The sequence below is a fragment of the Erithacus rubecula genome, assembly GCF_903797595.1.
Source record: "Erithacus rubecula genome assembly, chromosome: 2".
Taxonomy (NCBI): domain Eukaryota; kingdom Metazoa; phylum Chordata; class Aves; order Passeriformes; family Muscicapidae; genus Erithacus; species Erithacus rubecula.
This window is the reverse complement of record NC_136685.1, coordinates 104,727,720-104,755,606: the sequence shown is the minus strand read 5'-3', so window position 1 is coordinate 104,755,606 and position 27,887 is coordinate 104,727,720. Positions and strand designations below refer to the sequence as shown.

Here is a 27,887-nt window from a genome sequence, read left to right as displayed (position 1 = left end):
AAGCAGTCAATGTGAAGCAGGAATGGGAATGTTCTTTGACCAGGATGAGAAACAGGAGAACTGAAGCCTGTTCTTGCTACAGTTGGGTTGTGTGTGTGTAACTAAAGGGTGGAATTGCACAGGGATGGGTTCCACACTATGCTGCTGTTAAATCAGTGATTTTCACTGACACACAGTATAATTAATCTGAATTTTTTTTTTTTTTATTGTTTCACTGTGTGGGATCAAAGCCAGGACTAAGTTCTTCCTCCTGCATTTCTTCCTCTGCCTACTACACAGTCAGCCTTGGATCAATTGATAAAGAAACCTAGATCTGTTTTTGTGATAGGGATGTGAAGGATCTTTTCTGGTCCAGGGAGGATGAGAATATAACTGGGTTTCACAACTTGCAAAATATGAATACAACTTGCTGCCTTAAATGTTTTGTGCTGTTTCTGTGTTGCCATGAGGTAGATTTTGTCCTAAGTGTCTGTGCCACCCTGCTGTAGATGACACCCATGGGAAAGCACATCCCCTGCCCCTGGCTTTTGTGTTTTCTTAGTTTGGCAATTCATCTTCTGTTAGGAGATACCTACATTAAAAGAGCCTAGAGCATATCTGGCACATTTTATGGAAGATGAACTCCACAATACACAACACTGGAAACAGAGTTTGAAAAGGAGTCATGGCTTAGGAATTTAAGCCAGGGCTGCTCCTATAAAGAGCAAAAAAGTTTTTCTTGGTCCACTGGAGAGAATGTGCTGCTTTCCAGGGGGTTTGGGCTTCTCCCCAGTTTAGTGGCCAGTGAACACTTGCTTCTCCTTCAGCTGGCCAGAGTTTGAGAAGAGTTGCCCCCCAGAGAAGTAGTAACCTTGAGTCAGCTGGACCCTTGGTGAGAGCAGTACAGAGTGAGTGCAGAAAAACGAGAAGGCACTAGGCAGGAATGTTTCATTTCTAAAAATCTTAGCTCACTTTGATTGTACCATTGCTTAAAATTTTTCCATTTCCCCTCAAACTGCTGTTACAAATCTTTCCTGCTGTCTTCAGCGTGGTGGGTTTGTGCTGCTGTGGTTTCAGAAAGCCCTGCAAGTGTCTGCCAAAGGCAGAGCCAGAGCACCACATGAGCTGCTGAGCAGCTGAGAGGTGTGTGAATTATTGAGGGAACTAAACCATGTGCTGTGAGGCAGCTCTTGTGGATAAGCACTATTTCCTTTTTCTTCTCTCTGAGCACATTTCTTCATTGTGGTTTTAAAGGTTCATTAATGGATAATTGTGAAGAACAGTCATGTTAACAAGAGTTGATTGGAGGTGTTAGATCAGCACAATTTATTGTGGGGACTGACAGGATTGTATGCCCTATTTCTATTTGCCAGCAGGAGAAATCTTGGCTAATTGTGGCAGTAGTTCTTTACAGTAATGGCACAATAACTGAGAACACAACACAGCTTTTCATGACAGCTTAGAAACCAAAAATATAAAGTGCAGCTTTTTTTGTGGCACTTTGAATGGGTGAGGAGACATCCAGGACCATCAGATAAACCAGATTATATTCAGCTTCAATATTTTAAAAGCTTAAACATTTACTGGATTGATTTCTGGTGGCTCAGGAAGCTTCTGGGAAACCAGCATTAGGTAGACAGTGACTATGAATAGCAGATAGTGTTTTAACACTCCCTCTTATCATCAGTGTTCTTCTGCAGTCTGGTTTCTGTGTGTGTCTTCCCTAAAATGTTGTCTCAGCACTAATAAAAGCAACAGGTACATGGCTGCTTTATGATTTGGGAAATTGTATGTATTTTCTGTGTTTTACTACCTCTGTGTCAGAGATTTCACAAAGAGCTCCTTAATGCAACGTCTGTACAAACAGAAAGGTTCTGCTCACACCAGAATCAAGAAATTGCTCAGGCATTTTCAAAACCAGGCAATTTTCCAAGTACAGTCATGATTATCAGAATAGAAAAGAGCTTGAAAAACTCAGTGCTTGTTTTAATCCCTGTGTTTCTCTCTGACTTTTTCTTTCTTACCCTGCAAGGCCATGCCTGGAGCTCCCAAACTAGTGAGCACCCAGTGGTAAATATCTGATACATGTGTGCTGCACTACCATCACTTGGATCAGCAGCATCCCAGTGGTGCAAGTGCACAGACTGTATTGTTAAAAGCTCAATTTAAAAAAACAGGTTTTGAGTGGTGCATTCCCTACTCACAGCTAAGTGGCTGTGTTTGGTAACCCTGTGATTTCATCTGCCTGTGGAATTCTTGCTACCCAGATATCTCTGTTACTTTCCATGGACTGTGTTTTGATAAATAATCAAGGGGGAAATTCCTCAGTTTGGTTAAGTAGAGGGGGGTTTGTTACCATTTTTGAATGTTGCTTTTGTTGAAATGTTTACTTATTTCTGATGCTCATCCTGCAGGTAGGTAAAGTCTGGATATTGGCAAATGTGTGCCTCCTTTGCACACCCAAATCCTGGTGTGTGAGCACATCACACAAAGTACACAGACCTTTTTCCAAACCCAAATGTGTCCTTTAACAGGGAGGCTGGCTAAAAACAGTGCCAAAAGAAAGGGAAAGTATTAATCTTGCACAAACTAAGAAATATAGCAAGAAGATGCTTAGTATTATTTTCCAAGACTGGTTTTAAGGGAATTTGTAATCAAATCTTAACCTGTTTTCAGTAGTTACAAACCTCACTGAAGTAACTAGGCCAACATCTCCAACAACAAAATGTTTGTGTGCTGCAAACTTACATGTAATTTTGTAAAAATTGCCAATTTTCTGTGAGTTGCTTTATCTGATTTGTCTGTCAGTGGGAGCACAGAACCAGTGAAGTACATAGATCAAAGGGGCAGGAAAATGAAGTGCATCAGAAGGAGCCATAATGAGCTTTGCAAAACAAAGTAGCTTTCTTATTTCACTTTACATCTCACCTTCTTTGCTGCTATGTTCTTTTCTGCTACAAACTGTCACCTTCTGCTTCCTCAGCTAATATTTTAGGTTCAATTTGCATGTCAAGATGGTGCAAGCTGCCACAGCCACTGGCATTCATTTCCAAGCATCTTTAGCCCCACATGTATCCCTTAACACCCTTTGTGTCAGTGTTAATGCTGTAGCTTTACAGCCCACTGCTGCTACAGTGAGAAAGACTTCAAGGAGAACATAAATCAAATGCATTTCATTCATTTGCTGCAACACAACATAAGAAGGTGGCATAGGTTCCCTTACACACCATTTCAATCAAATCCAGCCAGTTGTTAGCTAATGGTGTTTCTGCCTGCATTGTGACTCAATTAGAAGTCATTTATGAATCTGTGTGGAAGTAAAATGAGGACACAGTGCTCAGACATATTGTTCTGCTTCTTCACCCATTACCAAGGAAGTGACTCAATAATTGTATTGAGTTGAAGAAAATTATTTGAGAGGAAATGTTTTGTAACAAATATTAAAAGTACTATCTCAGTTTCTAAGCTATTTAATCTTTACATATTAAATAAGAAGCTTCATTTTGTGTTATTGTCTGTTTGTATTTCTTTTTAAAGGTTTCCATTTTCAGTTTCATTCATAACAAATCTGACATCTAAGACAAAGCACAGGTTACCTCAGTGAGCTCACTTGCAATTATTCCATGGCTGGCTGTCACCTGTGTGTCACCTGCATGTGACAGGGGATGCCACTTCAGCTCCAAATGTCCAAAATACATGATAAGTATAAAGTATATGATGTGAGAAATGTCAAGATTTTGGTGGCACCAACTCTGTCATGAGAGAGCTGTGATTTAACATCTGCAAACAGAACCGAGTTCAGTGATAGACTCGTGCAATTGCTACCATATGGAGCAGTAAATCACTAAATGCTGAAATAACACTGATTTTAGAGTAAGACAAGACAGCACAATAATTTAACAGAACAGAGAAGGGAACATGCTGCAGCCACTTGAAAGTGGCAGGACAGTGCTGTTTAAGGACTGCACTTAGCAACAACCAAAAAGTCACCCATTTTTTCATTTCCTGGATATAATTACATAGCCATCTTCTAGTAACTGCAAAATCTAAGGAACAAACTTATGTCTTTTGGTTGCTGCTGGATTACCTTCAGGACTTCTCTACTCCAGACCTTCGACTCTCCAAGAGAGAGATTTTGAGTTCAGGGTGCTCAGAGTGGTGCGTGATGCTGTCCCAGTGACTCAGTTCCAAGCAGCTCAGAGCACGTCAGGGCTTTGGGACAATCTGACAATCCTGGAGCATACCAGGGGCTTTGGGACTATCTGACAGTCCTGCTGCTCCTTGAATTGCCAAACACAAGTTTCAGCTCCAGAGATAAGCACCAGCTCGGGATGCAGGTGAGAGAACAGTGGTAACACCTCCATGAGCAGCGTGTCCCCCACGTTTCCTGCTCAGGCACTCATGCAAGACTGACTCCAAGGGAAGAGGCTGGAGCAGCACCACTCCTGTGAGCACTTGGGGATGTCCTTGGAGGTTTTCCATCCAGCCTGCCCTGAGCTGATGACATTAGGCATGATCACTGTCTAAGGCCAGGGGTGTCTCTTCTTCCAGCACATACTTCAGGTGGCATGGCTGATGCTTTCCCTTCAGACACACTTCCTTCCTTTTCCCAGAAAAAAGTGACACTTCTTGCAACCTGCATAAGCTGCAACTTCAACTAAAGCTGGATCTCCCTCATAACACAGCTGGAATATTGTCCTCTTGTAGCATGGAGTGACAGGTTGTGATAAATAGACTGTTTCTCTGACTAATGTGTACCTAGTCAAATATTAATGAGCCGGCACACAGAAGCATGAAGTAATCTTTTGTTTTTCATTAAGTGCATAGATTAAAGAGATGTTGCTTTACTGTAATGCACAGAATTATGTCATTTCAGCTTAGAGTAACTGTTAATCACCTCAAATTGAAATGATCCTTGATTTTGTTTTAAAGAGCATAGAAGAACAAGAAGTAGAGGAAAAACAGAAGTAGAAATGGAATATGAGACTATAGTGAAAGTGAGTGAAAAATTCCCCTTTTTACCCAGTAATGCTGATGTTGTTTTCATTTTACGTGTCAAAACCAAGTCAGGACCATCCACAATTAACTGCCTGGTGGTTTTTCTGAAATCTTTGAGCAATTCTAGCCCTGATTATTACCTGCTAGCTGCATAACATGAGCTGCCACTGACCATTACATCCCTTCGATACCGCGAAAGCGATTTGTGCCTTCTTCGGATCATACCCCACCCCATTGTCTCCCTGCCTGTTTTATTTATTGCTGCTTCTGCCCCACCTCAGTGCAGCCACCAGGGGCTGTGTGTAACAGCATGATTGTCCCAGCTTTCTTGCCACAGCCCTTTGGGTCATGGGAATATCCTCTGTTCTCTGCTCACAGTAGCTGCAGTACTCTCAGATCAGAACACCAGGCACTGTGAAATTTCTCTCTGACGAGGTAAAGAAGATTGATTAATGTGGGGGTAGGAATTGAGAGCATCTGAATGTAGAAGTGGGAGGGGGGGACAGATGTTGAAGGTAGGAATTCTGGGTACCTCTGAAGATTAAGCTTACCAAGTAGATAAATTAAGGATTTGTCATCGGGGACACCAGAATATGGGATAAAGATGGGATTAACCAGGGCATCACAGCAGAAGGAAGAATTGGGGTACAGAGAAAAAGAATTGATGAATGAGGATCAGTAAAACAGGATTACTGAAGCCTAAAGGGGGAGACTTTAAGGGAAGAGAGCGAGTTTTTGAGGGAGGAGGAAGAGAACAGAAGACAATTGAGGAAAGGCAGCCAATTCCTGCAAGAAAGAAGATGAAAGTAGATTAAAGTAAGGGAGTTTTCTTCATTGCTTTATGGAAGGACAACTGATTAAAGATGGTGATGGAATGGAGTGTCATTTCAAGTGTGTTCATCAGGAGATGTGACTATGTATAGGCAAACTTCCTGTATCCTCCTGCAAACACAACCATGCCAGGAGGGCTTGGGCTGTCACTGTCAGGGGGGTAGCAGTCATCCACACACCTTTGTCACTAAATCAGGGAATCCTGCTTGCTTTGTGTTTCTATTAACTATTTCACCTTCTACTCCTTTCTTCTGGATTGCTTTGGTATGCTTTGCTTGTCTGGGGAGAGAACTGCCATGGTTCTCAATGAGGGCTGTATTTGTTCTCTAAGCCTGTTTGGGGATATTGTTTGGTGTTTTCAATACTGATCATGTCCCTTTCTGTGGACATGCACTGGCAAGGAAGAGGGAACCAACTCTGGGTGTTTGAACTGTGCTGTGCCTTGCACAACACAGATTGAGTCCTGTGCTTTACAGGACTCATCAAGTGCTAAGTTTGATTTATGAAGTGACTGTAATTTGATTTGTCAGGCTTTTCTTTGTGTGAATCACCTGCCTCTGCTCACACAGACCCTAACCTATTCCTCATGTATAGATTCACAGCATTACAGTTTATTTAAAGGTTTTTACTGTTGCATAAGTGAACATTTCTCTCAAATGCTTGTTAAAAATAACACAAATGCAAGTATTGTTTAGTTCTCTTATTGTGGCAGGGTCAGAGATTAAAACTGTGAGGTGGGGCCTTGATTTCATGAGTGCTGTTTTCCTCTTGGACATAGGCAAGGGAATTAAACGTGTTTCCTGAGCACAGTGGTTGTGACAAAAGAAAGCAGAGCCCATAATGAATATGTTGGCACCTCCACAGTATTCAAAGGAGTGACTTAGTGAAGATGGCAAGATTAAACTGGCAATTGCTCACTAGGGGACTGGGATTTCTTTGTTGTTTGTGTTTAAGTGACAGGAGAATATTGATTTCTGTTCCTGAGGGATGTGCTGTCTTCCTTTCCTGAAAAGCAGGAGGATGGGAATAGAGACGAGCTGCCTTGAAACAGCTCACTGAACATTTGAAAAAAACAGAACTTGTTTTAACTCTGTTCTTGTCATACATCACTTACATTTTAAATAATATGAGGCCTCATATCATCTTCCTGGGTCAAGTTAGGATATCTTGGGAGGATGCTGGGAACCCAGGCAAATCCAATTGCTCCTTCACAGTTAAAAGGAAATCAGACCCCAGGGAAAAACCTCCTCTAGTGAGAAGTAACTCCTCATTACACCACTGGAGTTAGTCTTTCCTTGGCATCATCCTGCTCTCAGGACTTCAGCCTCATAGGCTGTGTAAAGGATTAGGAGAAGCTCTGCATGGTGGAATTGTCATTCAGTGCACCCTACCTGTGCATGGAAACTGGCAAACAAAATGGATTGGCACTGAGTACTCAGGGAGCTCCCAAATGGGGAGAAGGAATCCAGCACACCAAAGCAAACATGAGAATGATTGATGAGAAGAAACTTTTTTTTCACCCCTTTTTTAAGCTATCACTGTTACATACACAGGACAAGGCATTTGGGAAGGCTGTGAAGTACCAGGATAAGGGAGGGCAGGCAGGGCAGAAGGGAGTAAATTTTTCCTGCAGGCCAGAAAGGAATATCTCAGCTCCTGCTGTGGTGGAATAAACCACTGGCTTTGGGCTGAACAAAACTGATCACCTTAGAGAATATTTCTGTGCAGGAGAGGCACAAAATCCTTCTAAGCCATGCTAATAGCTATGCAGAAATCTAGAGAAATTACCTAAATTACAGCTTCATTCAGGAGCTGTTTGAATCCTCTAGCGACTAAATGTTAGACAGCTACAAGAAGAGCTCACAGTTTTGTTTGTCAGCAGTAGATAAAATTTTGAAACAGAAGGAAAAGAATGTAGACTTACAAGTCTAGTCTGAACCTGCAGCCTTTTTTTTTTTTTTTATTCTATACTTTTGCACTAGGATTTTCTGCTGGATAGGAATGGCTTTTAAGGACTCTGAAAAGTAGGACCTAAAAAGCTAAAACTGCTTTTCTCATCCTTTAATCTGTGTTTCAAATGGGCACTTAAGTGCATGAGAGAGTTTTTCAGTGAGGCTTCAACCATATGCAAGTGTTGTCTAGGATCAAGCTGTCCTTTTTCCTAAACCTGTAATTTTGTAAGTCTTTTGGTAGCTGTTGCACACATGCAGAATTCTTCACAGTACACCTCCAGCCTCCAGGTTCAGCTACTGCATGGCCTGTGGGGATGATACTGCACCGAGCTGCCTCTTATCCTGACAGCTTTATTTTCACAAAAAAGGTGTTAATGCCTGAATAAAACATATGGTGTGGAGCTTATGGGGCAAATTATTTCACAGTCTGCTGATACTGAAGGTTAGCATTTCTAGAAACAGCTTACAGCCACTCATCTCTGGTCCTCCTTGAGATTATTTCTGTTAGTAAATGTGGAAGTGCCTGTTTGGATCAGGTTTATCCTGCAGGGTGTTATATAGGTTGGTGAGATCCCAGTGTAATATTTCTGCTCTCAAAATGCTCCTTTCTGCTGAAGATTTTGCAGGTTCAGTTTCCAGAGCAGAGGTCAAGTTTCAGAAATATTCCTGGTGGGGTTGACTTGCAGCAATTAAATGTTTCCCTGTTATTTCAGTAATCCACTTCAAATCACATAGCTTGGATGCTGCTGGAGGGGGCAGAGAGCAGCCTGTAATGCCAAGGAGCATGGAAACTGTAGGAGCTCCTGGGAATGAGAACTCACAGTCAGTCTTTCTGCTAAGGGATCATTGTAATTCTGAGCAGGGGCTTGTGCTTTCCATGCCATAGAGGAATAAATTCTACAGTGACTTCTCCCCAGTTCCATGTCAGTGTTAACGCCTCCTCTTGGCCTGGAGTACCCTTCATTCCCATTTGTATTCACACAGGCACTACTGCAGCTCCCTCTTGAAAATGCTAATTGGTTGAAAATGAATTCCAATTTTTAAATTATTGCTTAGCTTTTTTACTTTTGAAGTGATCTTTTTTCCTAAGACTGGAGTTAATTTCTTATAATATCAGCTGCCATGTAACGGTTGCAACTCACAAGCAGATTTAATTCAGTGATATAAACCATGTTTGAGGATTTACATAGACCAGGGTCCTCTCTGTTGGTTACTGCAGGAATTGATTTAATATGGAAAAGCAGTAAGCCTGCTCACAGGTCCACATCCTTTATGGGAAGAGGTGTCTGTTTTCCCACCCAATCACCAGTAGAGAGGACATACTCCAAATATGGATGTTGCCTGCTCAGAAGTTGAAATATTCTGTGCCCTCCTGAATTCCTTGTTGAAAAGTTTTTTTGGGAAACTAAGTAAAGCTTCACCACCCAGGTGTCTGTCAGAGTGCCCACAGAGTGTTTTCATGTCCAATTCTGTCATTGCCCAGAGACCTAAGCAGGTTCCTCTCCACAGTGTGCTGGAGATCACAAATAAAACCCAGATGTTTTATAAAGATCTCACCAAAGATCCTCTTTGTACCTGTCCTCCCTGAACAAACTGCATCTTTTGTATGAATATTTCAGTAACATGATTTTTTTTCCAACAAAACCTGTGTTTATGCCAGTGGAGTCATTATATTGATGTACTTAAAAATATTCAGATGTCTTCCCTTTTTTATGTGTGTGTTTATGCATCCACAAGCACACAGACCTGCCACAAGAGGATTGACTCAGTATTCACCCTTGTTTCCTCCCTGGCTCATTAATATTAGTAGGAGGATGCTCTGCCTTTCCTTATTTAAAAGTACAATTAACCAGAGGATGCAGGAGACAGGGAACTGCTGCTGGAGCAGGCAGAGGCTGACAGGCTGCTGCAGTGGCTGGTCTGATTTAAAGAACTTTCTCTCCCAGGTATGGTTCCCTCCATCAGAATATTTCAGCTGCTCTTATTCTAATTCCTGTGGCAGGAAGATGCCATTCCCAAGATCTGTTGGAACTAGCTGAGTGCTGTCTTTGACTCATTTGTGCTGCAGGCATGGAGGATTTGGGAAAATAACACCTACCAAGGAATGGCTGCAGTTCTTAAACTCCCTTCCTTGGTCAGTGCTGCTGTGCCAGACGTGGCAGTCCCTGCTGTGCCTCTGACAGGTGCCAGCAGGAACCAGCCCAAAGGGAGTGGGAGAAATGCCAAAGTGTAGCTTCAGTGTGTCTGTGAAGCAAAATATGACCAGACAAGAGCAGTTCAGTTGTCCTTAGATCTGCTCTGCAAAGACAGGAAGACAAAAGCGTGGGTTGGAGGCTTCTTGGAGAGCCTCAAGCCATAACAGCAGGAGAAATTAAAATTGGTCTCTTCTCCTGATGTATGGACCAGATATTCCTCTGCAAACAGCCTCCCCCTGACTTCTGAAGGAGTAACTTACCAATTTACATTCCCCATTTGTAATCATCCTGTGCAGGATTTCCTGAAGCAGCTCTCCTCCAGGTTCTGTGTGGTGCTGCCTTTCCTTTGCATTAATCACAGCAGCTCCTTTCCCTTTGGCTGGAGAGCAGCTGTGCCAGTCGATCAGAAAATGGATGCACTGGAAAAGCAACACTGCAAGTTAAACACGGGGATTCTTAAGCTTGTGGCTTCCACAGTGTCAGTGTGTGACAGGAGAGACTTGTCAACTGAGAAAGAGAGTTCTCCTGTGAATTCTGTGCCCCCATTATCTCCTCCTCTATCCGAAGGGCTGAGGAAACCTTTTTTGTTAGCCAAGACAGCTTGGTGCTTCAGCTTAATTTTCATTGCATAATTTTAAATACAGATCGTGCCAACAGTGCTGCAATTAATGGATAGCCTAAAGACTTATTATTTCAAACTAATTGATATGTAAAAAAGTTTAAATAACATAAGTGATAAGAATTTTTAGGAATAACTTCTGTAACTAACTCAGAATAATCTTTTTAGTATTATTTAGTGTAGCAGATTACTTTATTATTCACTCACCATCACTAAGTCTAATGTCTGTCTGTATTTCTCCAATACTAAATAGATTTCCATGAGATGGGGAAAAGATGACATTTTATAGCTGTTGTTCTAAAAGGTGTTTTTGCAAGTTAATAATCTCATTCATTTCTGATGTTTCTCTACCATCATTTGAAACAAATACTCCCTAAATTCCAGATGAATTTCTGTTATTCTCAACAGAGATGTGTACTCTATACAAGTTTAAAATAGGGCTCTAAAGAAACACGTGTTTTTGAAGTATTCTTTTGCTTCTTCACATCACTTGATCACTTATGAAAGGCCTTTATTTTTCTAGTGTTCATTAAACTTATCTTCAGCTAGATTGTGATCAGAATTGGCATCAGAGAATATACTATAAAGCTGTAAGACCTCTCAAGAACTTTTTAATGCTTTTGGAAGATGTCAAGAGCCAAAATAATAATAAAAGTTCAGTAGAGCATTAAAAAGATAAGTTCTTGTAATGGAAAGAGGTTTTGTTCTACTGCTAGTGTTATTTTTCTTAAATAAGGTTTTCCAAGAGAGAAGCTACCAATAGTGATACACATAAATGAAATCAGATTAAAAACAAAGTGGAGCTCTAGGGGGATCATGTTAGGCATTTTTAAGGCATGCCTCTCAGTGGAAAAAAAAGCAAAGGGCTTAGTGAAGTTCCATGAGATTCATCTCAGTTGAGGCTTGACCCTGTGGTGAACTGAACTTTGATGAACTCTATTAACTTGAGGAGGAGAGAAGCCAGGGACCAGCTCCAGCTCATGGTGGTGTCAGTGAAAAGCTCAGGGTTCCTGTGCCAGGCTTGAGGTGTGGGGAGCCCCAGAGTGACCTTCTTGTGGCCACTGAGCTCAGCAGGGACAGGAGGCACCAGGGGAACTCATTGTCAGGAGGTTTAAAGTTGTGATGTCCTTTATCCTCCTGTCTCTGCTGGCTTCTAAGGAATTGGTGTATCCCTTCTCCTGGGCACAGCAAGGTCTGACCACAGAGCTCAGTGGCAATCTCTTTAAGAGATGTGCTCAAGAGGAGTTTCAGATGCCTGGTCTTTGGCAAGAGGCAAGTGTTGGGTGGCACAGACTGACACACAGGCCCTGGGACACACATTTGCTGTCACAGTTCCTCCCTGGACATATCCCACCACACCTGAGACAAGGGTTGAGGCTGCTTGTGCTGCAACATGAGCAGGGTGGCAGTTCTTCACCCAGAATAAGCAATAGGAGGGAAAAACACCCTGAGCAGTTTCCCTTCCTCATGGAGCTCAGGTGCTGGACAGAAACCCAGATGGGTTGTGCACAGAGAGAGCAAGGTGACAAAGGCATCTGCCCTTCTCTGTGGGAAGATGCTATCTCTCATCTCTTGGAGCAGATTTTAAGCAACAACCTGGTCCCTTTTCCCAAACTCCTTCAAGCTTTGCAGTTTGTTTAAATTGAAAAAAGGGAGTGATTTTCAGGAAAAACCCTGAGCCACTGAAAGACAACTTTTGAAGCTCTCCTTTCTGAGGCAGATGATGATTACCCCAGATCTCTGCTGTCAGGGGCAAGCATTTCATGCCTTTCAGTACCAGCAGTTCCTTCACTTGATCTGGTCTGTTTGCATCTAGACTTGTGTGGTTGTAGATCCAAATTGCACATCCAAACCCCATTAAAGCCAATCACTGTCCTGTAGACTGGAGTGAACTCTGAGGATGTGCTTTACCAGGCATGAGTTCAAATTGCTCTGGGCAGCAGTGGGATGGGCTTTGTCCTGTTGATCTGGCTCCATGAAATTACCTTATATGTCTATTTTTGCATTGTGAGATGCTTGCTGAACATCACTGAAATAAAGTTTTCTGCATGGGTCATTTAAACTTGATGGGCAATTAGTGAGTTGCCTAAGTTTGCAGCAGTCAGCGTTAATATGAACTTTGGAGAAAATGTTTAAATGAAAAACAACTGAACTGAAATATTAATCCCTTGAACTTAATCATGAGGATGGCTCAGTCAACCTCCTATTGCATAGTACTGCTTAATGCAGTGACAGAAGTACAGACAGCCAGAGGAGGGCTTTTTCCTTTAAAGCTCATTGTAGTATCAGGAAGTAAAAACCTTCAGGTTATTTGTCATTAGGCTGAACCACTGGGCAGTGTTGCTCTTACATTAAGCTCTAAAGTTTTTAATAGTTGCTGTCAAAATTCTACACTAATTTTCTTCTCAAGTAAAACAAAAAAAACAACCAAGTGTGTTGTGTAAGACAGCATGAAACCATGAGAAGTGTGGATATATGGATGAACTCATGGTGGAAGTAGAGAGATGTGAAGATAATCATAGGATATAAACACAGAGCAGCCATAAAGTTGCCACACTCAGTCCCCAGTAGCAATGATACATCTCCATTTGATGGTCATTAGATAATAATGAACCTATACATCAGCACATAAGTTTGAACTGCGTCCCAGCTTTTTGTCATTGTTAAACCCAGCCTCAAAACTTCCCTGACACTTGGAAGTACAAAGGCCAAAGCACTGAGCCATCATTTCTGGAAGATGGAAAATGAGGGATAGCAGCTCTGTCTCCATTGTTAAACTGCTGCCAGGTTCTGAATGGATTTTTTTTCATTAGCCTGTTATGTTAAAAAGTAATGGGTCTGTCACTAAATTGGCTCATTATTTGGGGAGAGTCGATGCAAAAGTCTCAGTAATAGTTAAGAGGAGGTCAGATTCATGTTGTTGATGAGTTAGGAAATATTTTGGAATAGCCTTTGCTGTTACAAAAGATTATAGAACTGCAACTACTTGAAAAGATTTTCAAAGAAACTTCGAAGGCTTTGATCTTTATTCAGAGTGTGCTTGCTTTCTAGTCCAGAAACATTCATTTTTAACAAGATATTAGGAAGAAGACTGACTGCTCAGTAATTTTCCAAGCAGACTTTTCAGTGGGGCTCCATCCTGCAGACGCTCTCTGGCGTGGAGAGCTGCAGTCAGAGCAAGGTAAACTTCAAAGTGCAGCAGAGCCTTTATCAGTGTGATTATTTCTGAGCTAATGATGGCTTACTTCTAAACCTCCATGCAGCTCCCTGACAGTTATCAGTGACATGGAAACCACAGTGAGTGTGTACCTTAAGAAAGGGGCTGTCTCAAGATGCACAGCGCTCAGCATGTGTTTGGAGCTCTTTCTGCTGGAAATGGGCTCCAGAGTCAGGGCAGAGCAGGGTATGGCAGTGAAAGGAGGTGCCAGACTTAATCACAGGGTGAGCTGTTCCTTTTGCTTTGAGGAGCACACTGATGCCACTGGAGAGAGACAGAGAAAGAGATTATTTATTTCCTTTTCATTGTCGTATTGGAGGAGAAATCTGTGCTCGGAGGGAATTTTCTGTGGCACTGACAGTCCCAGTTAGAGATGTCCTGCCAAGAGTCAGACACAGGCAACACTGTAATTACCTATTAGCAAGGTGGGTATGAGAGACTGGAAAGTGTTTTGTTAAACTGAATCCAGAGTTCAAGTTAGGTGAGGCCCAGAAGCTGTGCTGTGGGTTCCACCACCTTTTTTTCAGATCTGTACTTCATGAGCTCCTGAACCCTCACACTGGAGCCCTTAAGCACCTGAAACTTTCTTTTCTTGTCTCTCATTTTTCAAAAATTGCCAGAATCTCTCACTTTGCAGGACACCACTACTTTCAGGCAAAACACAATAAATATTAAGTGGCCCTGTAGATTCCATGGCCCGCTGGGGACATCCTGCTCTGTGCCGTGGTGCTGCTGAGTCCCACATTCTCTGGTCCACCCGGGGTTTGGAATATTTTTGGAATACATTGTTGCTGTTGTAACCTCAAGATGTCATGTAAAATGAGTTTCCAAGGGACTGTCATGACCTCTTGAGATGAGAATTACAATGCTGCTACTCTTGGAAGGCCTGTGCCTGTGCTGTTGGACAGTCAGCTGCCTGTTTACAGCCTGCCTTGGAGGCATCCTGGAAGTGGAAAAACATCATTTATTAGAAGGTAATGGCTGCACTAATTTTTTTTTTGTTGTTTGGGGGTTTTTTTTGGTTTTTTTTTCACTATCCAAAATATGGACAGCACTTTAAAAAAGGACTAGCTAAGAAGCTCTCTTTGAGCTCTGTCACTTGAGTTAATTTACCCTTGGACCCACCCCAATAAACTAAGGGGAGTATCTGCTGATAGATGAGACTTCAGGGGAGTTTCTCTGGATTTACTGCATTGAAACTGAGCAGATTCTCCTTTGCTTACAGTGCAGATAGCTTACTGTAGTGCTGATGAAAAAGAACAGAATCTCAGAATCTACTCTCTAAATGCCCACAGAAAGGGAATCTCTCTTGTTCATTCTAGCTCAAATTATTTTTATTCATATGCATCATGAGGTGCATAGGTCATGCTTTTATGGAGTTGTCTAAGAGCCACTTGACAAGTTAAGAAAGCATTTTATCAACAAAAGCAAACTGTTACATGAAATAATCATCAGAAGGAGGAGTAATTCCAAGTATGCAGCTTACAAGGCTTTGCATGAGAATAAACAGCCACTTTTGAAGAAACAGGAAACAAGTTACTGTGAAGAAAACCCTCCCACAGAATTCAGTACAACCTATTTCTTTAAATAATTTCTTTAAAGAAAATGCAAGAGATTTGAAATTGCTGCTAATAATACAATTGCCAGTAGGAAAAGATCACCAGTTTAGGGTTTTGTTGTAAGGACCTTCTCTAACCCAGAAGGTTTCAGGTGAGATGTTGTACAGGTGTACGTGTGTTTAGTATGTGTATCACCTGGGCAGCACTGATGGGCATATCACCACCCAAACATTTATTTTTAATCAGTCATTGGAGCAAATGTTGGTTTACTACACAGAGGGTAGATATGAATTGCCTTATAAAAGTTAAAATCCAGGTGCCCAGGTCCCAGGTTTCCTTGCAGTGCTGTTGGTTTAATTGAGGTAGCAGTTTAATAAAGGCAGAGACACAGATTGATGGAGGCCCCAAGGTTACAGTCCAGTGCCTTGACACAGCAGATGTTAAAGGAACTCATTTATGTGGGGACTTGTTGTACCCTCGGGGAGGCAGAGCAAATCACCTTTGCTTCAATAGGAAGAGACACTGAACTGAAACATGGCAGATAAGGGAGGGGAGGTGTCTGTACAAGGGGAGATAACACGGGATGTGTCACCCACTCCCTGGCTTGTGATGCATTCAGGTGATTGCTGCTGATGCTTCTCAAGCAGAGTGTCTGGACTGTGCAGCATGGGAAGGCAGAGGGGCAGTAATGGAGCAGCCAAACCCAGAGCAGAGCCAGCAGCCCTGGCCTCAGGAAAGCAGCATGGAGACTGGGGGTGCTGAGATCAGCCTGCTGGCCTTGTGTGAAGGACATGGGGAGCATCACCTCCAGGCAGGGAGGCAGAGAAGCAGGCTGGGAATTGGTGTGCCTGGTGTCTCTCATGGTCTGGAAAGCAACCATGGTTTGAAAATGCAGAGATGTCCTTGTCTGAGGACAGGAGTCATTAACAGGAGCTTTTCAGTCAGCATGAAGACATTTCCTGCTGCTGTTTACCTGGTGCCATGCTATTCCTCCTGCCACCTCAGACACCAAGTGCTCTTAGGCTCCCCTTAATGATTCCACACTCCCACACCTTCTGAGAGAAAACCTTGTCAATCTTTGTAGTTTCATCTCAGGGTTAACAATGTTACACAGTCCTTAAACTGTATTAACCCAAATGTTAACATGGCTGGCACATGCCTTTATGCACTTCCCCGGTGTCACTGGGAGAAAAAAGGAGCATTTAGGTGCTCTCTGCACATGCAGAGTTAACTCCTTTCCCAGCCTGGGCAAACCTGCTGTTCCCAGCTGCTGTCTTAGGGCCATTCTGACAGAGGGCAGAGAGGTCTCCAGCCAAGTGCTGCAGAGGGACTGTGGCCCTGAGGCATGAGGACATCTGAGCAGTGGTTACTCCTTTGCCTTCCCAGCAGAAATCTGCTTAGTGGAGGGAATAACATGGTCCTTAATAAGGAGCTCCTACTGTTTCCAATTAAACAAAAATTGCTGCCTATAAATCACTTGATCCCTCGGCTCTGTTCCTCAATTTCACTCTCCCTGTTACTGAGCCTCCATCTGCTTTTAACAGTTCTTGCTACTCATGTGTCTTTTAATGCTGCATCCCTCCAGAATGGCTTTCTAATTAAGTAAGCTCTGAAAATGAAAAGCAGAGGAGCAGCAGCCTTCTTGCTCTCTGTACCCTTAATCTGGGAGTCCTCTATGTGCTATTTTGGAAGCTAAATCGAGGTCGCTGACATTATGCATATTTGTTGTCTGATGCAGGCTTAAAAGCCCCAAATCCTCTATTTAAAAGTATCTTTAGGCACATGGGTCAAATATTTGCAGGAAGAAAAATAAGTATTTGTAGCTTTAGCAGATTTAGAGAAGGGGAGGAGTGAGAATGGGGCCCCAGTCCCAGCCCAGTGCTGCTGTTGCAATGTGGTTTCACTGACCACTGAAAATATCAGTGTTGCTGGTGTTAACAAAATAAACATTTCCAATGGCACGTGATAAGGAAAACGGGAGCTTTGCTAAACAGAAATTCCCTGGAGAGGTTGCAGCCCCCCTTTGATTACAAATGGTGCAGTGACCAGTTACTGCCTCTTGTCAGAATGCATTCTGCTGAAATTGCACAGAAGAAACGAATGCAGTCGAGTTTCTCATCAGTAAAACAAAAAGAACAGGCACTGTCCATGTGGAATTAAATAACATCCTGCATGTGGGCAGTGCCATGGTAATTATGGAGACAAATGAGCATCACATTTCAACTGATGAGTAAATGCAACAATCAAATACCAGAAGAGTAAATTTTTTTAATGTATTTTGTTGTGCTCTGCCTCAAGGAGAAATGACACAATTTTAAAATGTCCCACAAATTTTAACTCAAAAATTATGAAAAAAACTTGAGAATAAGGAGTTTACTGTTGGAAATGTCAGCAATTGTTGGAGATACTGAACTATTTAGTCCTCAGAGTCTATTTTTACCTAAATTGTTGAGCCAGGATATTTGAATTATTTTCCATTCATAATTCACTGCATCATTCAGGGAAAGAAAGCCATCAGGAAAACAAAATAAGATAAATTTAAAAGGAGATATAACAGAAACACAAAACTCAAAAAGCTGCCCTTAGAGAAAAATTCCCAGTGGAATGGAAAAACCTGAGACTTAAAGAAGTGACTTATTTGGAGTCACATCAAATCTTCACAGTGGAAGAATTTCATCAAAACAAAAATAGCCATAATTAATGTTTTTGTTTCAACAAAACTGTGTTTTGGTGGGGGGGTCTTTCACCAAAATGTGCAATTTGCTTTATTTCATACATAACTTTCTCAAAACATATTTGGCTGAAGATTAATTGTGGAGATGCTTTTTAAGTAGTGACCCTCGCATTATTTTGAGTTGCAGATGTATTTTTAAAAAGCCGTGTGAGCTGGAATGGCTCCCGGTGCGGGTGGAAGTGGGCTGGCTCTGCGGGAGAAGGATGCTGCGAGGTCACAGGCCGAGCATGCGGCGTCCCAGGCGCTGTGGGGACGGAAGAGAGGGACAGGCAGCTTGGAAAGGCCTTGCACTGGTGACTTCCTAAAGCCACTCTCAGGGTACAAGGGGAAGGAGCTGCAATGTTCTCATCCAGGACTTCAAAGGTGTTGCAGGAAGGGAGAGGGGCTGGACGTGTTTCCCGCGGTTTCCCTTTCCCCTGGGAGGGGTGAAATGGAGCTGGTCTCTGTGGCCCAGCTGTGTCCCCCTCTTGTCTCTAAGCCCTCCTGGCCACTTGTGCTGGCAGCACAGCACGTTTCCCACGTGGCTGCTTTGTTTTGGTTCTTGGTAGGAACAGGAGCTCATTAGATCACTTTGCAAGCATGCAGGAGTCTACAGGGGCTTGGTCAGGAGTCTAAACCCACAACCTCTGCTTCTGTAATCCTTTATTGATCACAGTCACTGCTTTTAGTGCTGTTCATGCTGTTCATTTGGGAGTTCTAATAATAACAGCTAGGTATAAATATAAATGTAAATAGTTTTAATCATACCATCTGTTTCCTTTTCTGAGCGTGTTTCCCTTGCTTTAAGCTGAACAACCATAATCATTGTCCCCTCCCACATTCCAAGGAAGGGCAGCAAGGCCTTTCCCTGACTGATGACCCTTTTTTGGAAGGCGGTTTTAGCTGAGGATGCCAGAAGTCCTTTGATTTGGGAGGGAATGTGACCATGAGCTGGGCAGCTGGCTGGCCACCAGGAGCTCTGCTCACCTGCAGGGCCCTGTTCTGTCCCTCAGCTCAGGGCTGTGCTGGTTGGACTCAAGGTGCAGAGGGTGTTGTTTGTCCAGGGCAGTGTAAAGCTGAGGTGAGCATCAGCTGGCATTTTTTAACTTGCACTGTTGGGTAAAAAAATAAAAGGTAGGAGATGGCAGCACACATTCAAGAGCTTCTGGCCACAGCCATCAGGAGTGACTAACATATTCATCTCCTGCTCCCAAGGACCCCATAGCAAATGCCTGATGATGGCTCTGAAATTTAAACTCACATGGGAGTGAGATCCACCTGAACAAGAAATAGTGTCCAGCTGTGGGACACTAAAGCTACAAGGAGGTGACATTAATATTGTTTTTGTTGTGGGTTAAGGAGAGGACAGAGGATCTGTAAGAGGGCAGGTAGTGAGATAACAGAAAGAGGAAGGATGTTGCATGTTAATAGGACAGTGGTCCAGATAATGATCTTCTAATCAGCGGTCTCATCCCCCCCTTGTCTGGCTCCAAAATCCTAACAGAAATGTGTAGATCACCTTGTTCAGTAGCTAGAGAGCAGAGAAATTGGGATAGGTGGACTTGTGATGGGAAGCAGCCCAAGGAACAGCAAACTGGGTGGGAAGGCCACCCTGGGGTGCAGTCTGGTGAGTTGCTGGTTGAGCAGAGAGGTTTTCCACACACACTGACATGGCACCTTGTCTTGCCATCAGCCAGCCAAATGAGAGATGTGTGTGGCTACTGCTGCTGCTGGGAGGGCAGCTTTCCATTCACTGCCACAAACTGTAATGTACCTACAGAATGAATACAAGGACACTGAGGCTTTTAAAAGAAAAACAGCTGGATTCCTTTAGGCCAGCTGGTTTTAGGCAGGCAGCTTACTTCCTTAACCTTGTATGGTAGCTCAGGGGCCAGGGAATGGATGGGATCTGAGGGGCTTGTTGGACACTGAACAAGGGGAAGAACTGACAGTGCCTTTGGAGTCAAAAAGAAAACTAATTTTTACTGATGCAGTTTTAATCAACCCTCCTTGTCTGCTGTCTGCTCTTTCTCAACTAACTCCACCTTCTCATGATTAGATATCTATATAGACTGTCTCTGGAGACAGAGAGGTAGCTCCAGATTCATGTCATTTCCATTAAACACTCGACTTAGGGGCAATCAGCCAATGGAGGTGCTTTAGGAGAATATTAGACACAATTGTTATCTAACAACTTGCTTATGGTTGCACTGGGTTCAGATAACGTTCAGTTTCTGAGGGATTTCAAGTATTTCTTTTGCCTTTAAAGCTAATTAAACAAATTGAGGTTCTGAAGGAAGTTGAGACCCAGGAGACTTTTCACTGACTTTTGATACTACACACTTTCTTCCATACTTGAGGTGCCCAAAATTCACAAATGCCATGTATGACAGTGAGATGGGGGGAAATGCAGCAGCTCATCTCTGGCTTGGTCACTCCTGTGTTTTTCAGCAGTGCAGGTATTGAGCCATGAACTGTAACCCCAAGCACGATTGCACCATGAAAGAAGACCTTTTGCCTAGAATTTAATCTTCACTTTTTTCAGTGTGACCTAGGTGAGTGCTGTGCTGCAGATACTCCAGCCAGAGCTGATGTGATCTCTGGGGGGCTGAGGACCTCCCTGGCAGCAGGAGTGGAGTCCTGGGGCTGTGGTGAGCAGGGCAGAGAGGGAGCATCAGCATCATTTTTCAGTTTTCTCCACCAGCCACCCTATGGCACTGTTCCTCTGATGATGCCTGTACTTGTGGAAGTGTTGTTTGCAAAATGGAGACAAAAGGAGGATCCCTTCAGAAAGTCTGTATCTAGAAATAAAGCCAGAAAATGAAGGGGTTCAGGAAAAGAAGAAGGGTATTATGATAATGATTAACTACCATAGTGACAACTATGTATTTCTAATTGATAGAAATATATATTTTAGAGGCAGAGTGTATTTTAATGGAATCGTTTGTGCTTCAGACTTGGTTTTTATCTGAGGAGGAAAAGGACATCAGGAAAATTGCCAGAAAGAAGGCAGGAAAAGAGCTTGAGCAGGGAAACCAAAAGGAAAAAGAGCAGATCTTAGATCTTGAGGAAGAAAAGTTGCAGAATTTGTCTAATTAAGGAATGTAGAACTAGACCGGGTGAGCTAAGGACATTGATTTGCACATCAGGAGAAAGGAGAAGAGGCCTCACAAAAATAAAGTCAGAGATGCAGGATGAAAACCAGGACAGAAGCACGGGGAATGGGATTGGAAGGGCTGTGAGGGAGGGGTAGTGATAGAGTCACATGGTGTGTGTGGACAGGTCAAGGATGGTAAGACTGGGCTAGGACCTAATGTTCAAATGGAAATTTGCATTGCCTGTTGAGAGCTGTTGCAGTGGGGTGAAGGAGACCTGAAACTGCACAGGATAGACTCAGGCCTAGAGCTGAAGGATCAGAATTCCTATCATCTTTATCCTGGAAATCCTGGGAAAATACATAGCTGAAAACACAATTGCCTAAGAAACTATTACAAAACTGCTGCAGCTACAGTTAGCAGAACCTGACTCCCTCTTTTTAAGAAGGTGGGTAGATGTATGGATGGATGGATGGACGGACAGATGGAGCGGGTCTGGCTTTGGAACTCACCCCTTTTGCTTCCTGCTGTGCTCATATTGGTCATGATGAAAAAATTGGCTTTGTCTTCAGTTGAAACTTTGATACACATTAATGTTTTTTTAAATAATGGATCGTGCAGATCCTAATATGGGCACTAAAAACAAAGGCTGTACTAATAAATACTGGGAAAGGACCCACTGCTTCCTGAAGACTGATAGCCAGATTTCTTTCTGCATGCCTTTTGCATCCTGTTGATGATATGACACTTTTTCCCCAGTAATGTCCAAGACGCATTCTGCATTAATCCGATAATGTAACTTTCCATGATCTAGCCCTAAGAAATGTAATTTAACTTGTTTTCCCTCCCTCTCTGACTCCCTTTGACAACTGACTTTTTCCTAATGGTTTCTCCAACCCAAGAAATCTGGCAAAAGTTGTTTTATTGTTCTCAGAGCAATGTTTGTGGTGTGTTTGATGTGTGATTAACTACCTGAAGCTCAATGAAGGCTTTGCTCTTTCAAAGGCTTATCCGTGATCCATACTGCACCTGAATGGGGTCTTGTCAAAGCCAGTGGGAGTATGGACACCAGTATGGTTAAATCCACATGTATTTGAAGGATTTGGGTACCCAAGGATGGTACCCAAAACCAGCCTTATGACTGCACGTCCCTCCAGCTTTGCAATGACTGCATGGAAATTAATAGGCACTTTGGATGCGTGGTGCTAATATGGGAAAGAAGGGAATATGTTCCTGAATTGTGCAAAAATGCCTTAACTCCCCTCCTGCCTGGTGTGGTACTTTCCCCATACTGTAGCACCGGTCACATCAGACACACCTGAAGACAGCTTGTCTCTTTTGTTGTAGTTGCAGGTGGAACTTGATCAGGAATATCAAGACAAATTCAAAAGACTGCCTTTGGAAATTCTGGAGTTCGTACAGGAAGCCATGAAAGGGAAAATCACTGAAGATGGAGACCACAGTTCTGCCCCCTCTTCCCTGGCATCTGACAGTGGAAAATCCAATCATAAAACTCCACAAAGTGAAGAGGAATTGGAAGAAGATAATCAAGAAAAAGTGTTTGATACTACTTTTTAACTGCCCAAGAAACAATGGGTGTGCCGGGGCGCACCATTCCCACCTGCCCGTCTCCGCTCCCCGGGGCGAGCTGCCGCCGCAGCGCCTCGGGAGGCAGCAGGAATCTGCATTCAAGTGCACATTTCCCCAAAGGAACATTTTATAAAAAGTATCCTGCAAAGGTCTTCATTCTCATTCTTCATCTGATTATTATTCTAAAGCTTAGTGCAGTTGTAATGGGAAAATTAATATGTTAACTTCCCTCTTCTCTTTATTTTTTTTTTTTTTTTTTTTTTTTTTTTTTTTTTTTTTTTGGCCAATTTACAATGGGTAATTTTCTGGCCATGTTCACTGTTTAGAATGTTTAATGAAGACCAGTGTATTGTACAGAGACAAACGTGTGCAGATTTCCTTTTGGAATGCCAGTGCAAAGTGCTCCAAACTAATAGAGACCCTGGCGAATATTACAACAGTACTTAATCATATTTGTTTCCGTCTTTATAACTGCACCTTGACAGCTGTACCATCCTTTTACATTTGCACTGAAACATTGGATCCTTTTTAGCTCTGCAAGCACTGGTGGCTTGCTGTCTTGATATTATGTTTATCCCATGGAGAGACATATATTTGCTGCTGAAAATTCTTGGAACTGTGGGGACGAGAGGAGAACGGAGGAAGAATCCGCGTGGAGATTGTCGGTGTCCGTGTCCGTCTGTGTTTGTTACACCGTGTGAGTGAGTGCATATATGTTTGTATATATATACATACATATATATATAGCTATATGTGCACACACATCTGTCTATATGCACACACACAGCATGTTTCTAGGTGGAGTTGATGTGGTCTCTTGGCCAAATGAAATGTTTCAGGGATCCGTGAGTAGGGAGAATCTTTCCGAGAGCTAACATCTGGGTTATACTGCTATAGAATAATCATGGAATCATAGAATTCTTTTTGTGGTGTTAGTGTTGTAAATCAAAGTAGTTTTAGAATATAAATTTGATATATATTTTGCAGACTCGAAAGTATTGATTTTACGTATCATATTTTAAGCTTACTGAATTTGATAGCATTATAAAATGTTTAGGACTACAGTATTTGAAATCTAACAGAATCTTCCATTATTTTTAAGACTGAGGTTCAGTTTTACTAAGGTCTAAAATTTAAAAGCAAAGTATAAAAACCTGACCACTGTTATTTAAAAATGTATATTAATCTGTTTAACTGACTTGTTAAAATAAGAACAATAAAAGTTAGCGTACTGTATGATATGCGTGAAAGAAGTAACAGCACATTCTGAGAAATTTATATCAGAGAGACATTGTGAAAGTCAGGATATTTGAAAAGGTAAAGAAATGCTGTTCTCTGGATTCCCATCCTAACAGAAATCAGAATTTTGAAACACCTCAGACAGATTGGGATTCATCAGGCCAGTGCACGATCCTTCCCTCGGTGGTGGAGGGAAAGGAGCAAAGGAGAAACCAGCTCAGAAGCCCCAGACACCTGATCCTGCAAAGTTGTGTTTCCCTGCAGCACTGGGCACAGGAGCCGGGCTGGGAATAATTCACATTCACATTTGCAAGATCAGGGCCTTACTTAGGGTTAAAGGAGAAAGGAGTCAATTGATAGGGAGGCATTTTAACACATCGTAACAGTTAAGTTACCTTACTTCCATTCCCTCAGGATTTTAGTACTTAAAGTAACTTATTTTATTTAAATTTAAGCAATAAAATAAAAATCAAGCTTAAGTTTTCAGTTAAATAATGGTGTATATATATATAAGTTCAAATCTTGGAAAACAAACAGTATTTTGATGTTTCCTTTTTAAACTTAGAGCAGAAAGAAAGAAAAATTGCACATTGGAGATCATATTTTGAATTAAACTGTTCTGGTTTATGATGATGAAATCAGTGCACATGAAATTCAAAAATCTGACTTTCATCTTAACGCTAGGAAAGGTGACTCCTCTGCTAATCCTAGTTTTGCACTTTGAAATCAATCTTAATCACTCATTGAAAATGTAGAGTCGAGATTTAATGCTGCATTTTATAAAGTTAAAATGACATATTGTCTAAATTATTACGAGAATAAACTGATAGCAGTGTTCATACTAAAACTGAAACTATTGCATTCTAGAAACCATTGTACAGTGCAGGCTTTTTGGGAAAATCCTGGCTCCTCTGAATCCACCTGCCTGTGGATTTCAGGGGGGCCAGGGCTTCGCCACAGTCTTCAAAGAAACTCGGGCAAATACCAATTAACCTTTTATTTATATTTAATAAGAAATGAATAGACTGGTTGGGTTAAGTATACTATCAGCTGTAGTCATTTTACAGTACGTTTGTATTTGACCATTTCCTGTACTCACATTTTTTTATATCTGTACAGTGCCACTTTCTGCAGGTGTAAGGTAGTGTGTAATCCTGTACATCTTGCATCGTTCAAACTATTTCAGTGAAACTGATATCATTTAATATTGATATTACTTGAACTAGAGTAAGATAATGAAAAAAGGGTCTTTATGATGTGCAAGTCTTGTGCCTTTTATGTATTTGCCTTGTTCCGTGTTGAATGTGTGGAAATGCTGTATTGTGGACTTTCTGCTGTATAGAATAGAGCTGTCTATATTAAACTAGGTCGTGCACTTCAGATATCTTTACACTACTGAAAATAGCTTGGTTTTGGCAGTATAAACAGAATTTTAAAAATTCTAATGAAGGCCAGACATTTTAGACTTAACATGTTCATAATTATGTTAATTAATGCTCATGTATTAGCTAAACATTCACTGACAAATAACTAAAGGGACATCATTGCTTGCCTTTCTTTGAAATCAGTGTTGCTCTTGTACATTGTATTAATAGTGTCTGTGATTGATTAGTCCTTGATGATTTGCTTTCAGAGTAGGATGAAATATTCCAGTTAACATGTACATATTTTTTCGGTTCCTCAATCTATGATTGTTTCAGAGGCATAATTCACATTTTTGTAAAAATTCTATGCAATTTTGTGGCATGATGTTTCTTCCACTTGTAATTTTATGTGCTTACATTACAGATCCAAAGGACAAATAAAAATTTCTTAACACAAGCCCAGCTTTCTCTGTTCATTGACTCCAGAGCCTTAGTTGACTCAGGAGACCTTACCCTGACCCCTTTGCTGATGAGAGAGGCAGTGCCAAGAGAAGGCAGAAAAATTTCCCTGCAGGCTTTTGTGTTCACACCAAGAACAAGAAATTGCACATGCCTGTGCTTCCAGCCCCTGCCCATCCTGGCACAATGAGCATTTGCTGCTACTCTGAAACAATGGGAAACAAAAAGCAGCGTGCAGGGAGCCAATGAACTGGTAAAAAAATGTGGTGGTTTACAGGAAGGCTTTTGCAGGAGAGCTGGGATGTGATTTCCAGCCATACCAATAAACTGCCTCGACAAATTACAGCACTTTTACTTCTGTTCACTGCCCCAGCTGTTTCACTAATCATCTATTCAATTATATATGTGCTGTGAAATATACCTTTGCAGGGCCTTCCACTGAGAGCATTGGAAAATAAATCTATTCCTTTGGCTTTTGACTTCCCTTCCCCTATTTAATTTACAATGTACAAAATTATCTCTGGGAGCAGAGATAAGCAGGTATATTAATCCAGTGTACTGAGGGATATACCTGTTAAAATCAATAGTCTCTGAGGTAGCTGGAGTCAAATCACTCGCTGGAAGGAAACGGGGTCTGACACATGGGATGGACACGGGATGAGGCCAGGCAAGGAAGGGAGAACAGACCTGAAAGCAGAGCCATGAGTCTGACAGACAGGAATCAGACTGAGATGGAAATGGGGAAGTGGGGGGAAATCAAAAGAATAAAACTGGACACATTTCCTTCCCAAAGAGGAGCAGTGGGGTGTGAAATCAACAGCGGGGTTTGGAGACCTCCTTAGCCAGTCCCACCATGAAGCGACACAGGTGAGAAGAGGCAAATGGAACCACAGGGCAGGAGAGCAGCCAAGACATTTGGGGACAAGGTGGAGGTGGTGATGGTGAGCACAGAGGGAAAAGCCAAGATGCCATGGGAAGGATTGGGAACCCTTGGCTCCTGCAGGGCTCAGTGAGGCAGGATTCCCACAGCTGGCTGAGCAGGTACCCTTGGTGCTTGTACTTGGGTCACAGGAGAATGACTTGGCTGCTGGGGGAGAGAGGAGCAGGTTCGGATGTGTGGAAAAGCTGTTGGGAGGCCCAGCACAGGGAGGTTGGTGTTGCAGAGGCCAGGCAGTGAGACCTGAGCTGCTTTGGGTTGCTGAGGTTCAGGTGGGTTCTGCAAATGCTCCTGGTGATGGCCAGAAGAAAGCCAGTCCCACCAGAGCAGCTTCCTGAGCCTTACACTGTTCCCTTCACTGTGGGGCAGCTTCCAGGAGAGGGCTGGAGAGTGGCCAGATCCAGCTGAGATGTTGGGATGAGCACTTGCTGCGTGGGCAGAAAGAGTTTGGAGCGGATGAGAAGACTGAAGGGCTGCACAATCAGGCCCCCCCTCTAAAACCTGGGTATGCATTTGAAAGGAAATAATTTTGAGGTAAGCAGCTGTGCATTTGGAAGACATGAGTGGGGATTTAAACCCCCAAGGACTGAATCATACCCTTGGATTTTGGGAGATCTCTGTCTGCAGGAGCTGCAGATCAAATCTGCCAGCCTAAGCTCGCACAGAGCAGGATTCTCTTGTCCATCATCAGACCTGGCCCCTCCCTGCCCTTTTTTATTTTTGAGGGCTCAGCAGAAGGAAGAGCTGCTCAGCAGAAGGGCCAATGCAGGAAATCAAAGCCACATTCAAAAAGCAGTGAGTGATGGTCACTAGTGAAGTTAAGGAAGCCAATTACAACAAATAATTCTGGGCTTAAAAATGGTTCTCTAGAGAAAAGGTATCTGCAGGACACACAGCTGGAAAGGGTTGGGGTTTGTGCTGCTTTCCCAGGTGTAGTTCCTTTGTACTTTTTCTCAGTGGGAGGGTTTAGAGGCTCAGTTTACAGGTTCCTCAGGATCAGTATCATGGGGGTAGCATGATCAAAAGAAGGATCTGAGGGGAAGAAACACTGAAGAAATGAGAAATCCAAGTGTTCAGCCTGCAGAAAGAAGAAAATACTGGAGGTAATCTATTAACTACTGTATAATCCATATGATTTTA

The 27,887-nt window shown here is 42.4% G+C and overlaps 1 protein-coding gene across 4 annotated transcripts in view; it reads left to right on the top strand.

Moving 5' to 3' along the window:
• PLCB1 (phospholipase C beta 1) overlaps positions 1 to 25,808 on the top strand; it is a 363,698-nt gene extending 337,890 nt beyond the window's left edge. For 2 of the 4 annotated variants that reach the window (XM_079298548.1, XM_079298545.1), the window contains exon 32: positions 22,506 to 25,808. In XM_079298548.1, the coding sequence (XP_079154674.1) occupies positions 22,506 to 22,736 (231 nt within the window). In that variant the 3' untranslated portion in view covers positions 22,737 to 25,808. Of the gene's footprint in view, positions 1 to 4,911; positions 4,977 to 22,505 lie in introns of all 4 variants that reach the window. The other 2 variants (XM_079298546.1, XM_079298547.1) reach the window with 2 other exon arrangements.
• The last annotated feature ends 2,079 nt before the right edge of the window (positions 25,809 to 27,887 follow it).